At 42.3% G+C, this 15190-nt stretch overlaps 2 protein-coding genes across 2 annotated transcripts in view; both read left to right on the forward strand.

Moving 5' to 3' along the window:
* Nucleotides 1-1803: 1803 nt before the first annotated feature.
* On the forward strand, nucleotides 1804-3290 carry LOC132869232 (uncharacterized; the record flags this gene model as incomplete). Its single annotated transcript, XM_060902573.1, has 1 exon — nucleotides 1804-3290. A coding segment is annotated over one exon (897 nt), but the record flags the coding sequence as incomplete, so codon positions are not given.
* A 2071-nt stretch (nucleotides 3291-5361) lies between these two features.
* LOC132869034 (uncharacterized) overlaps nucleotides 5362-15190 on the forward strand; it is a gene marked incomplete at its 5' end in the record, with an annotated part of 38650 nt that continues 28821 nt past the window's right edge. The window contains 3 exons of the mRNA XM_060902392.1: nucleotides 5362-6246; nucleotides 8879-9763; nucleotides 12433-13317. Coding sequence (XP_060758375.1) covers nucleotides 5362-6246; nucleotides 8879-9763; nucleotides 12433-13317 — 2655 coding nt within the window. The remainder of the gene's footprint in view (nucleotides 6247-8878; nucleotides 9764-12432; nucleotides 13318-15190) is intronic.

Below are 15190 nucleotides of genomic sequence, written 5' to 3' on the forward strand. Positions count from 1 at the left end.
AGCCCCATGGGGACAGTTGAGGGTTATACCTGTTAAAACTGTTAATATTATAGTCAGGCTGTCTGTTGTTGCCCAAATGAGGATGGGTTCCCTTTTGAGTCTGGTTCCTCTCGAGGTTTCTTCCTCATGTCGTCTGAGGGAGTTTTTCCTTGCCACCGTCGCCACAGGCTTGCTCATTGGGGATAGATTAGGGATAAAATTAGCTCATGTTTTAAGTCATTCAAACTCTGTAAAGCTGCTTTGCGACAGTGTTTATTGTTAAAAGCGCTGTACAAATAAACTTGATTTGATTTGATTTGATTTGATATATCGCTGATGACCATATTGAATGTATTTCAACTGCTATTACCCATTTAGTATTATTATTATAATAAATTCAATTATTCTGTTAAACTGTGTGTCTGTTTGTTGCTATTATATACTTGAAGTCACACAATCTCAAAGAACTCCAAATTGCCTTCACCCAAGTGTATATGAGTGCTATTGGCTGTAATGTCTATGTAATACGGTAAATAATACATTATTGCTGCATCAGTAGTGATCATAATAATTTGGAATATACCATAATTTAGCTGTTTGGTAATTTATTATTAAATAGCAAAATTAATGGTATTATTAATGAGACTGATTTAATGAGACTGATTTAATGAGACTGATCACTTAAGACCAATAGCACCCACAACAGAAAGACGGCAGGCCAGAATAAAGTTCAAAAACTTAATTTATTTTGCTCTTTTCAGACGCAAAAATCACTCTCTCAGCCATGCACACGCGCGCGCGCGCGCGCGCGCGCACACACACACACACACACACACACACACACACACACACACACACACACAAGTCATCTGGCTGGGGAGAGGCCTCACTTCCTCTGCTCTCTCTCTCTTTATATAGGGCGTGGTCACTGGGAAGACACATGAACACAGGTTAATTGACATCAGGTGTAGTGATTCTGCCACTTACCTTCCCTGACTCCACCCTCCAGTCACAGACCAGTGCTTGACCACGCCCCCGCTGCCACACTGAAAAATCTCCTTTGTTCGTGCCATGATACACTTCCACAAACCTGTGTTGTGAAGATCTGACTTTGATAGATCCCTGTTCTTTAAATAAAACAGGGTGCCCACTCACATGTGATTGTCATCCTATTGATTGAAAACACCTGACTCTAATTTCACCTTCAAATGAACTGCTAATCTTTGAGGTTCACATACTTTTGACACTCACAGATATGTAATATTGGATCATTTTCCACAATAAATAAATGACCAAGTATAATATTTTTGTCTCATTTGTTTTACTGGGTTCTCTTTATCTACTTTTAGGATTTGTTTGAAAATCTGATGATGTTTTAGGTCATATTTATGCAGAAATATAGAAAATTCTAAAGAGTTCACAAACTTTCAAGCACCACTGTAGATCTGCACATGGGTATTGCTTTGGATTAGTCATAGTAGACTATGCAATGCGATAGCCGTAAGCAGTGCCACTCCACAATATGCAGTGTTGTAGAGGCACTCTTCCGCATTGTCTCCCAAGTCAGGATTCCAAAAGAAATCCTGACTGATCAAGGCACTACTTTTATGTCATGCACACTGTGCAAATTCTATGAATTATTGGGGATTAAATTGATTCATACTCGTGTTTATCATCCACAAATGGACGGGCTGGTCAAACGATTTAATCAAACACTTAAGAACATGATTCATAAGTTCCTTCACAGGGATGCTTAAAATTGGGACAGGTGGCTTGTTTGGTGTTCCACAAGGTTCTGTCTTGGGTCCACTGCTTTTTTCTCTATATATGTTACCTTTGGGCGATATTATTCGTAAACATTGTATTAGTTTCCACTGTTATGCTGATGACACACAGTTGTATGTCTCTGCAAAACCTGATGAGAGACACCAGCTTAATAAAATTGAGGAATGTGTTAAGGACATTAGACACTGGATGCTTATAAATTTCCTTCTGCTTAACTCTGACAAGACTGAAGTACTTGTGCTAGGACCACATAAAGCTAGAAGTAAGTTTTCTGATTACACAGTAACTCTGGATGGCCTTTCTGTTTCTTCACGTGCAGCAGTAAAAGACCTCGGAGTGATTATTGACCCCAGTCTTTCATTCGAAACTCACATTGATAACATCACCCGGATAGCTTTCTTTCATCTCAGAAATATTGCAAAGATAAGAAATTTAATGTCATTGCATGATGCAGAAAAACTAGTCCATGCTTTCGTTACCTCCAGGTTGGATTATTGTAATGCCTTACTGTCTGGATGTTCCAATAAGTGCATAAACAAGTTCCAGTTAGTTCAAAATGCCGCAGCAAGAGTCCTTACTAGAACTAGAAAATATGACCACATCACGCCTGTCTTATCCACACTGCATTGGCTCCCAATCAAATTTCGTATTGATTATAAAATACTACTATTGACCTTTAAAGCACTAAATGGTCTCGCACCACAGTACCTGAGTGAACTTCTGCTCCTCTATGACCCGCCACGCCTACTTAGATCAAAAGGTGCAGGCTATCTGCTGGTACCTCGTATAGTGAAGGCTACATCAGGGGGCAGAGCCTTTTCTTACAAAGCCCCACTGTTATGGAACAGCCTTCCAAGTAATGTTCGGGAATCAGACACAGTCTCAGCATTTAAGTCTAGGCTGAAAACATATCTGTTTAGTCAAGCCTTTTGTTAATGGTGTTTATGAGGTAAAGGAGTAGATCTGGAGGGTCCTCAGACATAGAGTGTTTTGGTAAACTGGGATGTATGGATGCTGTCAGTCCCCACTCGCTTGCTCACTCGAGTTTGTTGACGGTGCAGTGGCTGGCTGCTTTATGTCCCGGGGCTCCCTCATGCCTGTGTTACCTTCTGGCTCTCTCCTTTTAGTTATGCTGTCATAGTTAGTTGCCGGAGTCCCTGCTTGTACTCGGTGCAATATGTATACTGTTCCTACTTATTCAGGTGACATTGGGCATACCTAACCACCTGTGTTTTCTTTCTCTTCCCCCCCCCCCACCCCAAATCTGTCCCTCTGAGTTACATGGAGTCAACAGGAAATCTTTTGGTGGAGACGGTGGGGACCTCGACTGGCTATCGTAGCCTGCAGGGAATCGGCCGTCAGACGTTCTGTCGCATGTCCCAGACCCGGTGAAATGTAACTGAATTGTCTTGGCCAGGCCTAAGGGTCCCATCTGCATCTCATCATTGCTGAGGAGTGTGCTCCCATCACCCAATCAAGCATCCAGCCAGAGCAGGTCATGATATATTTTTTACCATATTAACATGCCATTGTGTGTTATGCCTGATGTAAAGACTCTCGTCTCTGCGAGCCTACCACACAGATTTAATACTTGTCATTTTTAGGGCATACCTAACAACGTATTTTCTTTCTCTCTCTCTCTTCCCCCCCCCCCCCCCCCATCTGTCCCTCTGAGTTACATGTTGATCCTGGGATTGAGATGCTGGCCTCTTCTGCCCCTCTGACCTGCTTGATCCATCCTGGTGCCCTGTGTCTGGTCGGAGTTTTATCGCCCCACTCCTGTGAAGGACAGCCCCATGGGGACAGTTGAGGGTTATACCTGTTAAAACTGTTAATATTATAGTCAGGCTGTCTGTTGTTGCCCAAATGAGGATGGGTTCCCTTTTGAGTCTGGTTCCTCTCGAGGTTTCTTCCTCATGTCGTCTGAGGGAGTTTTTCCTTGCCACCGTCGCCACAGGCTTGCTCATTGGGGATAGATTAGGGATAAAATTAGCTCATGTTTTAAGTCATTCAAACTCTGTAAAGCTGCTTTGCGACAGTGTTTATTGTTAAAAGCGCTGTACAAATAAACTTGATTTGATTTGATTTGATTTGATATATCGCTGATGACCATATTGAATGTATTTCAACTGCTATTACCCATTTAGTATTATTATTATAATAAATTCAATTATTCTGTTAAACTGTGTGTCTGTTTGTTGCTATTATATACTTGAAGTCACACAATCTCAAAGAACTCCAAATTGCCTTCACCCAAGTGTATATGAGTGCTATTGGCTGTAATGTCTATGTAATACGGTAAATAATACATTATTGCTGCATCAGTAGTGATCATAATAATTTGGAATATACCATAATTTAGCTGTTTGGTAATTTATTATTAAATAGCAAAATTAATGGTATTATTAATGAGACTGATTTAATGAGACTGATTTAATGAGACTGATCACTTAAGACCAATAGCACCCACAACAGAAAGACGGCAGGCCAGAATAAAGTTCAAAAACTTAATTTATTTTGCTCTTTTCAGACGCAAAAATCACTCTCTCAGCCATGCACACGCGCGCGCACGCGCGCGCGCGCACACACACACACACACACACACACACACACACACACACACACACACACACACAAGTCATCTGGCTGGGGAGAGGCCTCACTTCCTCTGCTCTCTCTCTCTTTATATAGGGCGTGGTCACTGGGAAGACACATGAACACAGGTTAATTGACATCAGGTGTAGTGATTCTGCCACTTACCTTCCCTGACTCCACCCTCCAGTCACAGACCAGTGCTTGACCACGCCCCCGCTGCCACACTGAAAAATCTCCTTTGTTCGTGCCATGATACACTTCCACAAACCTGTGTTGTGAAGATCTGACTTTGATAGATCCCTGTTCTTTAAATAAAACAGGGTGCCCACTCACATGTGATTGTCATCCTATTGATTGAAAACACCTGACTCTAATTTCACCTTCAAATGAACTGCTAATCTTTGAGGTTCACATACTTTTGACACTCACAGATATGTAATATTGGATCATTTTCCACAATAAATAAATGACCAAGTATAATATTTTTGTCTCATTTGTTTTACTGGGTTCTCTTTATCTACTTTTAGGATTTGTTTGAAAATCTGATGATGTTTTAGGTCATATTTATGCAGAAATATAGAAAATTCTAAAGAGTTCACAAACTTTCAAGCACCACTGTAGATCTGCACATGGGTATTGCTTTGGATTAGTCATAGTAGACTATGCAATGCGATAGCCGTAAGCAGTGCCACTCCACAATATGCAGTGTTGTAGAGGCACTCTTCCGCATTGTCTCCCAAGTCAGGATTCCAAAAGAAATCCTGACTGATCAAGGCACTACTTTTATGTCATGCACACTGTGCAAATTCTATGAATTATTGGGGATTAAATTGATTCATACTCGTGTTTATCATCCACAAATGGACGGGCTGGTCAAACGATTTAATCAAACACTTAAGAACATGATTCATAAGTTCCTTCACAGGGATGCTTAAAATTGGGACAGGTGGCTTGTTTGGTGTTCCACAAGGTTCTGTCTTGGGTCCACTGCTTTTTTCTCTATATATGTTACCTTTGGGCGATATTATTCGTAAACATTGTATTAGTTTCCACTGTTATGCTGATGACACACAGTTGTATGTCTCTGCAAAACCTGATGAGAGACACCAGCTTAATAAAATTGAGGAATGTGTTAAGGACATTAGACACTGGATGCTTATAAATTTCCTTCTGCTTAACTCTGACAAGACTGAAGTACTTGTGCTAGGACCACATAAAGCTAGAAGTAAGTTTTCTGATTACACAGTAACTCTGGATGGCCTTTCTGTTTCTTCACGTGCAGCAGTAAAAGACCTCGGAGTGATTATTGACCCCAGTCTTTCATTCGAAACTCACATTGATAACATCACCCGGATAGCTTTCTTTCATCTCAGAAATATTGCAAAGATAAGAAATTTAATGTCATTGCATGATGCAGAAAAACTAGTCCATGCTTTCGTTACCTCCAGGTTGGATTATTGTAATGCCTTACTGTCTGGATGTTCCAATAAGTGCATAAACAAGCTCCAGTTAGTTCAAAATGCCGCAGCAAGAGTCCTTACTAGAACTAGAAAATATGACCACATCACGCCTGTCTTATCCACACTGCATTGGCTCCCAATCAAATTTCGTATTGATTATAAAATACTACTATTGACCTTTAAAGCACTAAATGGTCTCGCACCACAGTACCTGAGTGAACTTCTGCTCCTCTATGACCCGCCACGCCTACTTAGATCAAAAGGTGCAGGCTATCTGCTGGTACCTCGTATAGTGAAGGCTACATCAGGGGGCAGAGCCTTTTCTTACAAAGCCCCACTGTTATGGAACAGCCTTCCAAGTAATGTTCGGGAATCAGACACAGTCTCAGCATTTAAGTCTAGGCTGAAAACATATCTGTTTAGTCAAGCCTTTTGTTAATGGTGTTTATGAGGTAAAGGAGTAGATCTGGAGGGTCCTCAGACATAGAGTGTTTTGGTAAACTGGGATGTATGGATGCTGTCAGTCCCCACTCGCTTGCTCACTCGAGTTTGTTGACGGTGCAGTGGCTGGCTGCTTTATGTCCCGGGGCTCCCTCATGCCTGTGTTACCTTCTGGCTCTCTCCTTTTAGTTATGCTGTCATAGTTAGTTGCCGGAGTCCCTGCTTGTACTCGGTGCAATATGTATACTGTTCCTACTTATTCAGGTGACATTGGGCATACCTAACCACCTGTGTTTTCTTTCTCTTCCCCCCCCCCACCCCAAATCTGTCCCTCTGAGTTACATGGAGTCAACAGGAAATCTTTTGGTGGAGACGGTGGGGACCTCGACTGGCTATCGTAGCCTGCAGGGAATCGGCCGTCAGACGTTCTGTCGCATGTCCCAGACCCGGTGAAATGTAACTGAATTGTCTTGGCCAGGCCTAAGGGTCCCATCTGCATCTCATCATTGCTGAGGAGTGTGCTCCCATCACCCAATCAAGCATCCAGCCAGAGCAGGTCATGATATATTTTTTACCATATTAACATGCCATTGTGTGTTATGCCTGATGTAAAGACTCTCGTCTCTGTGAGCCTACCACACAGATTTAATACTTGTCATTTTTAGGGCATACCTAACAACGTATTTTCTTTCTCTCTCTCTCTCTCTCCCCCCCCCCCCATCTGTCCCTCTGAGTTACATGTTGATCCTGGGATTGAGATGCTGGCCTCTTCTGCCCCTCTGACCTGCTTGATCCATCCTGGTGCCCTGTGTCTGGTCGGAGTTTTATCGCCCCACTCCTGTGAAGGACAGCCCCATGGGGACAGTTGAGGGTTATACCTGTTAAAACTGTTAATATTATAGTCAGGCTGTCTGTTGTTGCCCAAATGAGGATGGGTTCCCTTTTGAGTCTGGTTCCTCTCGAGGTTTCTTCCTCATGTCGTCTGAGGGAGTTTTTCCTTGCCACCGTCGCCACAGGCTTGCTCATTGGGGATAGATTAGGGATAAAATTAGCTCATGTTTTAAGTCATTCAAACTCTGTAAAGCTGCTTTGCGACAGTGTTTATTGTTAAAAGCGCTGTACAAATAAACTTGATTTGATTTGATTTGATTTGATATATCGCTGATGACCATATTGAATGTATTTCAACTGCTATTACCCATTTAGTATTATTATTATAATAAATTCAATTATTCTGTTAAACTGTGTGTCTGTTTGTTGCTATTATATACTTGAAGTCACACAATCTCAAAGAACTCCAAATTGCCTTCACCCAAGTGTATATGAGTGCTATTGGCTGTAATGTCTATGTAATACGGTAAATAATACATTATTGCTGCATCAGTAGTGATCATAATAATTTGGAATATACCATAATTTAGCTGTTTGGTAATTTATTATTAAATAGCAAAATTAATGGTATTATTAATGAGACTGATTTAATGAGACTGATTTAATGAGACTGATCACTTAAGACCAATAGCACCCACAACAGAAAGACGGCAGGCCAGAATAAAGTTCAAAAACTTAATTTATTTTGCTCTTTTCAGACGCAAAAATCACTCTCTCAGCCATGCACGCACACACACACACACACACACACACACACACACACACAAGTCATCTGGCTGGGGAGAGGCCTCACTTCCTCTGCTCTCTCTCTCTTTATATAGGGCGTGGTCACTGGGAAGACACATGAACACAGGTTAATTGACATCAGGTGTAGTGATTCTGCCACTTACCTTCCCTGACTCCACCCTCCAGTCACAGACCAGTGCTTGACCACGCCCCCGCTGCCACACTGAAAAATCTCCTTTGTTCGTGCCATGATACACTTCCACAAACCTGTGTTGTGAAGATCTGACTTTGATAGATCCCTGTTCTTTAAATAAAACAGGGTGCCCACTCACATGTGATTGTCATCCTATTGATTGAAAACACCTGACTCTAATTTCACCTTCAAATGAACTGCTAATCTTTGAGGTTCACATACTTTTGACACTCACAGATATGTAATATTGGATCATTTTCCACAATAAATAAATGACCAAGTATAATATTTTTGTCTCATTTGTTTTACTGGGTTCTCTTTATCTACTTTTAGGATTTGTTTGAAAATCTGATGATGTTTTAGGTCATATTTATGCAGAAATATAGAAAATTCTAAAGAGTTCACAAACTTTCAAGCACCACTGTAGATCTGCACATGGGTATTGCTTTGGATTAGTCATAGTAGACTATGCAATGCGATAGCCGTAAGCAGTGCCACTCCACAATATGCAGTGTTGTAGAGGCACTCTTCCGCATTGTCTCCCAAGTCAGGATTCCAAAAGAAATCCTGACTGATCAAGGCACTACTTTTATGTCATGCACACTGTGCAAATTCTATGAATTATTGGGGATTAAATTGATTCATACTCGTGTTTATCATCCACAAATGGACGGGCTGGTCAAACGATTTAATCAAACACTTAAGAACATGATTCATAAGTTCCTTCACAGGGATGCTTAAAATTGGGACAGGTGGCTTGTTTGGTGTTCCACAAGGTTCTGTCTTGGGTCCACTGCTTTTTTCTCTATATATGTTACCTTTGGGCGATATTATTCGTAAACATTGTATTAGTTTCCACTGTTATGCTGATGACACACAGTTGTATGTCTCTGCAAAACCTGATGAGAGACACCAGCTTAATAAAATTGAGGAATGTGTTAAGGACATTAGACACTGGATGCTTATAAATTTCCTTCTGCTTAACTCTGACAAGACTGAAGTACTTGTGCTAGGACCACATAAAGCTAGAAGTAAGTTTTCTGATTACACAGTAACTCTGGATGGCCTTTCTGTTTCTTCACGTGCAGCAGTAAAAGACCTCGGAGTGATTATTGACCCCAGTCTTTCATTCGAAACTCACATTGATAACATCACCCGGATAGCTTTCTTTCATCTCAGAAATATTGCAAAGATAAGAAATTTAATGTCATTGCATGATGCAGAAAAACTAGTCCATGCTTTCGTTACCTCCAGGTTGGATTATTGTAATGCCTTACTGTCTGGATGTTCCAATAAGTGCATAAACAAGCTCCAGTTAGTTCAAAATGCCGCAGCAAGAGTCCTTACTAGAACTAGAAAATATGACCACATCACGCCTGTCTTATCCACACTGCATTGGCTCCCAATCAAATTTCGTATTGATTATAAAATACTACTATTGACCTTTAAAGCACTAAATGGTCTCGCACCACAGTACCTGAGTGAACTTCTGCTCCTCTATGACCCGCCACGCCTACTTAGATCAAAAGGTGCAGGCTATCTGCTGGTACCTCGTATAGTGAAGGCTACATCAGGGGGCAGAGCCTTTTCTTACAAAGCCCCACTGTTATGGAACAGCCTTCCAAGTAATGTTCGGGAATCAGACACAGTCTCAGCATTTAAGTCTAGGCTGAAAACATATCTGTTTAGTCAAGCCTTTTGTTAATGGTGTTTATGAGGTAAAGGAGTAGATCTGGAGGGTCCTCAGACATAGAGTGTTTTGGTAAACTGGGATGTATGGATGCTGTCAGTCCCCACTCGCTTGCTCACTCGAGTTTGTTGACGGTGCAGTGGCTGGCTGCTTTATGTCCCGGGGCTCCCTCATGCCTGTGTTACCTTCTGGCTCTCTCCTTTTAGTTATGCTGTCATAGTTAGTTGCCGGAGTCCCTGCTTGTACTCGGTGCAATATGTATACTGTTCCTACTTATTCAGGTGACATTGGGCATACCTAACCACCTGTGTTTTCTTTCTCTTCCCCCCCCCCACCCCAAATCTGTCCCTCTGAGTTACATGGAGTCAACAGGAAATCTTTTGGTGGAGACGGTGGGGACCTCGACTGGCTATCGTAGCCTGCAGGGAATCGGCCGTCAGACGTTCTGTCGCATGTCCCAGACCCGGTGAAATGTAACTGAATTGTCTTGGCCAGGCCTAAGGGTCCCATCTGCATCTCATCATTGCTGAGGAGTGTGCTCCCATCACCCAATCAAGCATCCAGCCAGAGCAGGTCATGATATATTTTTTACCATATTAACATGCCATTGTGTGTTATGCCTGATGTAAAGACTCTCGTCTCTGTGAGCCTACCACACAGATTTAATACTTGTCATTTTTAGGGCATACCTAACAACGTATTTTCTTTCTCTCTCTCTCTCTCTCCCCCCCCCCCCCATCTGTCCCTCTGAGTTACATGTTGATCCTGGGATTGAGATGCTGGCCTCTTCTGCCCCTCTGACCTGCTTGATCCATCCTGGTGCCCTGTGTCTGGTCGGAGTTTTATCGCCCCACTCCTGTGAAGGACAGCCCCATGGGGACAGTTGAGGGTTATACCTGTTAAAACTGTTAATATTATAGTCAGGCTGTCTGTTGTTGCCCAAATGAGGATGGGTTCCCTTTTGAGTCTGGTTCCTCTCGAGGTTTCTTCCTCATGTCGTCTGAGGGAGTTTTTCCTTGCCACCGTCGCCACAGGCTTGCTCATTGGGGATAGATTAGGGATAAAATTAGCTCATGTTTTAAGTCATTCAAACTCTGTAAAGCTGCTTTGCGACAGTGTTTATTGTTAAAAGCGCTGTACAAATAAACTTGATTTGATTTGATTTGATTTGATATATCGCTGATGACCATATTGAATGTATTTCAACTGCTATTACCCATTTAGTATTATTATTATAATAAATTCAATTATTCTGTTAAACTGTGTGTCTGTTTGTTGCTATTATATACTTGAAGTCACACAATCTCAAAGAACTCCAAATTGCCTTCACCCAAGTGTATATGAGTGCTATTGGCTGTAATGTCTATGTAATACGGTAAATAATACATTATTGCTGCATCAGTAGTGATCATAATAATTTGGAATATACCATAATTTAGCTGTTTGGTAATTTATTATTAAATAGCAAAATTAATGGTATTATTAATGAGACTGATTTAATGAGACTGATTTAATGAGACTGATCACTTAAGACCAATAGCACCCACAACAGAAAGACGGCAGGCCAGAATAAAGTTCAAAAACTTAATTTATTTTGCTCTTTTCAGACGCAAAAATCACTCTCTCAGCCATGCACACGCGCGCGCGCGCGCGCACACACACACACACACACACACACACACACACACACACACACACACACACACACACAAGTCATCTGGCTGGGGAGAGGCCTCACTTCCTCTGCTCTCTCTCTCTTTATATAGGGCGTGGTCACTGGGAAGACACATGAACACAGGTTAATTGACATCAGGTGTAGTGATTCTGCCACTTACCTTCCCTGACTCCACCCTCCAGTCACAGACCAGTGCTTGACCACGCCCCCGCTGCCACACTGAAAAATCTCCTTTGTTCGTGCCATGATACACTTCCACAAACCTGTGTTGTGAAGATCTGACTTTGATAGATCCCTGTTCTTTAAATAAAACAGGGTGCCCACTCACATGTGATTGTCATCCTATTGATTGAAAACACCTGACTCTAATTTCACCTTCAAATGAACTGCTAATCTTTGAGGTTCACATACTTTTGACACTCACAGATATGTAATATTGGATCATTTTCCACAATAAATAAATGACCAAGTATAATATTTTTGTCTCATTTGTTTTACTGGGTTCTCTTTATCTACTTTTAGGATTTGTTTGAAAATCTGATGATGTTTTAGGTCATATTTATGCAGAAATATAGAAAATTCTAAAGAGTTCACAAACTTTCAAGCACCACTGTAGATCTGCACATGGGTATTGCTTTGGATTAGTCATAGTAGACTATGCAATGCGATAGCCGTAAGCAGTGCCACTCCACAATATGCAGTGTTGTAGAGGCACTCTTCCGCATTGTCTCCCAAGTCAGGATTCCAAAAGAAATCCTGACTGATCAAGGCACTACTTTTATGTCATGCACACTGTGCAAATTCTATGAATTATTGGGGATTAAATTGATTCATACTCGTGTTTATCATCCACAAATGGACGGGCTGGTCAAACGATTTAATCAAACACTTAAGAACATGATTCATAAGTTCCTTCACAGGGATGCTTAAAATTGGGACAGGTGGCTTGTTTGGTGTTCCACAAGGTTCTGTCTTGGGTCCACTGCTTTTTTCTCTATATATGTTACCTTTGGGCGATATTATTCGTAAACATTGTATTAGTTTCCACTGTTATGCTGATGACACACAGTTGTATGTCTCTGCAAAACCTGATGAGAGACACCAGCTTAATAAAATTGAGGAATGTGTTAAGGACATTAGACACTGGATGCTTATAAATTTCCTTCTGCTTAACTCTGACAAGACTGAAGTACTTGTGCTAGGACCACATAAAGCTAGAAGTAAGTTTTCTGATTACACAGTAACTCTGGATGGCCTTTCTGTTTCTTCACGTGCAGCAGTAAAAGACCTCGGAGTGATTATTGACCCCAGTCTTTCATTCGAAACTCACATTGATAACATCACCCGGATAGCTTTCTTTCATCTCAGAAATATTGCAAAGATAAGAAATTTAATGTCATTGCATGATGCAGAAAAACTAGTCCATGCTTTCGTTACCTCCAGGTTGGATTATTGTAATGCCTTACTGTCTGGATGTTCCAATAAGTGCATAAACAAGCTCCAGTTAGTTCAAAATGCCGCAGCAAGAGTCCTTACTAGAACTAGAAAATATGACCACATCACGCCTGTCTTATCCACACTGCATTGGCTCCCAATCAAATTTCGTATTGATTATAAAATACTACTATTGACCTTTAAAGCACTAAATGGTCTCGCACCACAGTACCTGAGTGAACTTCTGCTCCTCTATGACCCGCCACGCCTACTTAGATCAAAAGGTGCAGGCTATCTGCTGGTACCTCGTATAGTGAAGGCTACATCAGGGGGCAGAGCCTTTTCTTACAAAGCCCCACTGTTATGGAACAGCCTTCCAAGTAATGTTCGGGAATCAGACACAGTCTCAGCATTTAAGTCTAGGCTGAAAACATATCTGTTTAGTCAAGCCTTTTGTTAATGGTGTTTATGAGGTAAAGGAGTAGATCTGGAGGGTCCTCAGACATAGAGTGTTTTGGTAAACTGGGATGTATGGATGCTGTCAGTCCCCACTCGCTTGCTCACTCGAGTTTGTTGACGGTGCAGTGGCTGGCTGCTTTATGTCCCGGGGCTCCCTCATGCCTGTGTTACCTTCTGGCTCTCTCCTTTTAGTTATGCTGTCATAGTTAGTTGCCGGAGTCCCTGCTTGTACTCGGTGCAATATGTATACTGTTCCTACTTATTCAGGTGACATTGGGCATACCTAACCACCTGTGTTTTCTTTCTCTTCCCCCCCCCCACCCCAAATCTGTCCCTCTGAGTTACATGGAGTCAACAGGAAATCTTTTGGTGGAGACGGTGGGGACCTCGACTGGCTATCGTAGCCTGCAGGGAATCGGCCGTCAGACGTTCTGTCGCATGTCCCAGACCCGGTGAAATGTAACTGAATTGTCTTGGCCAGGCCTAAGGGTCCCATCTGCATCTCATCATTGCTGAGGAGTGTGCTCCCATCACCCAATCAAGCATCCAGCCAGAGCAGGTCATGATATATTTTTTACCATATTAACATGCCATTGTGCGTCATGCCTGATGTAAAGACTCTCGTCTCTGCGAGCCTACCACACAGATTTAATACTTGTCATTTTTAGGGCATACCTAACAACGTGTTTTCTTTCTCTCCCCCCCCCATCTGTCCCTCTGAGTTACATGTTGATCCTGGGATTGAGATGCTGGCCTCTTCTGCCCCTCGGACCTGCTTGATCCATCCTGGTGCCCTGTGTCTGGTCGGAGTTTTATCGCCCCACTCCTGTGAAGGACGGCCCCATGAGGACAGTTGAGGGTTATACCTGTTAAAACTGTTAATATTATAGTCAGGCTGTCTGTTGTTGCCCAAATGAGGATGGGTTCCCTTTTGAGTCTGGTTCCTCTCGAGGTTTCTTCCTCATGTCGTCTGAGGGAGTTTTTCCTTGCCACCGTCGCCACAGGCTTGCTCATTGGGGATAGATTAGGGATAAAATTAGCTCATGTTTTAAGTCGTTCAAATTCTGTAAAGCTGCTTTGCGACAATGTTTATTGTTAAAAGCGCTGTACAAATAAACTTGATTTGACTTGATTTGTGGCTCGACCCTCTGTGGTTTGCAGTGCATGAGGTCCCACAAGCCTCCACCAAGTTTTCCATCTTTGAATTCCTGTATGGGCACAAGCCCTGTGGTGTCTTAGACATCAGTGGAGAAAATTGGGAGGCAGCGCCTTCTCAAAGCAAAAATGAAATTCAATATGTTCTTGACCTGAGAGCAAAACTCCATGCACTGAATCACATAACCCAGGAGAATTTGCAACAGGCCCAAGAACATCAAGCTCGCCTGTACAACGGAGGGGCACGGCTAAGGGAATTTGCACTGGGAGATAAATTCCTCATTTTACTGTCCACCTCAAGATCAAAATTGCTCACCAAGTGGCAAGGGCCCTTTGAGGTCACACGGCAAATTGGGGAGGTTGACTATGAGGCCAAATGGCCAGATCGGGGTAACACGCGTCAAATTTATCACCTCAATCTCCTAAAACTGTGGAGAGAGGAGGTTTCTGTGGCTCTGGTGATGGTAGTTCCAGAGAGGGCAGAGCTGGGACTGGAGGCAAGTGTGGCCCAATTTACTCCAGTCCCCTGTGGAGACTATCTCTCATCTTCCTAGAGAGCACAGGTTGCAGGAGGAATTCTCTGATGTGTTCTTGCCCCTCCCTGGTCGCACTAACCTCATAGAACACCACATTGAGACTCTCCCAGGGGTGCCCTTACAGAAAAACCACATGAACTTCACATGTGATTTCTCACATGTGAAATATGT

The sequence above is a fragment of the Neoarius graeffei genome, chromosome 20 (genome assembly GCF_027579695.1).
Source record: "Neoarius graeffei isolate fNeoGra1 chromosome 20, fNeoGra1.pri, whole genome shotgun sequence".
Classification (NCBI taxonomy): Eukaryota; Metazoa; Chordata; class Actinopteri; order Siluriformes; family Ariidae; genus Neoarius; species Neoarius graeffei.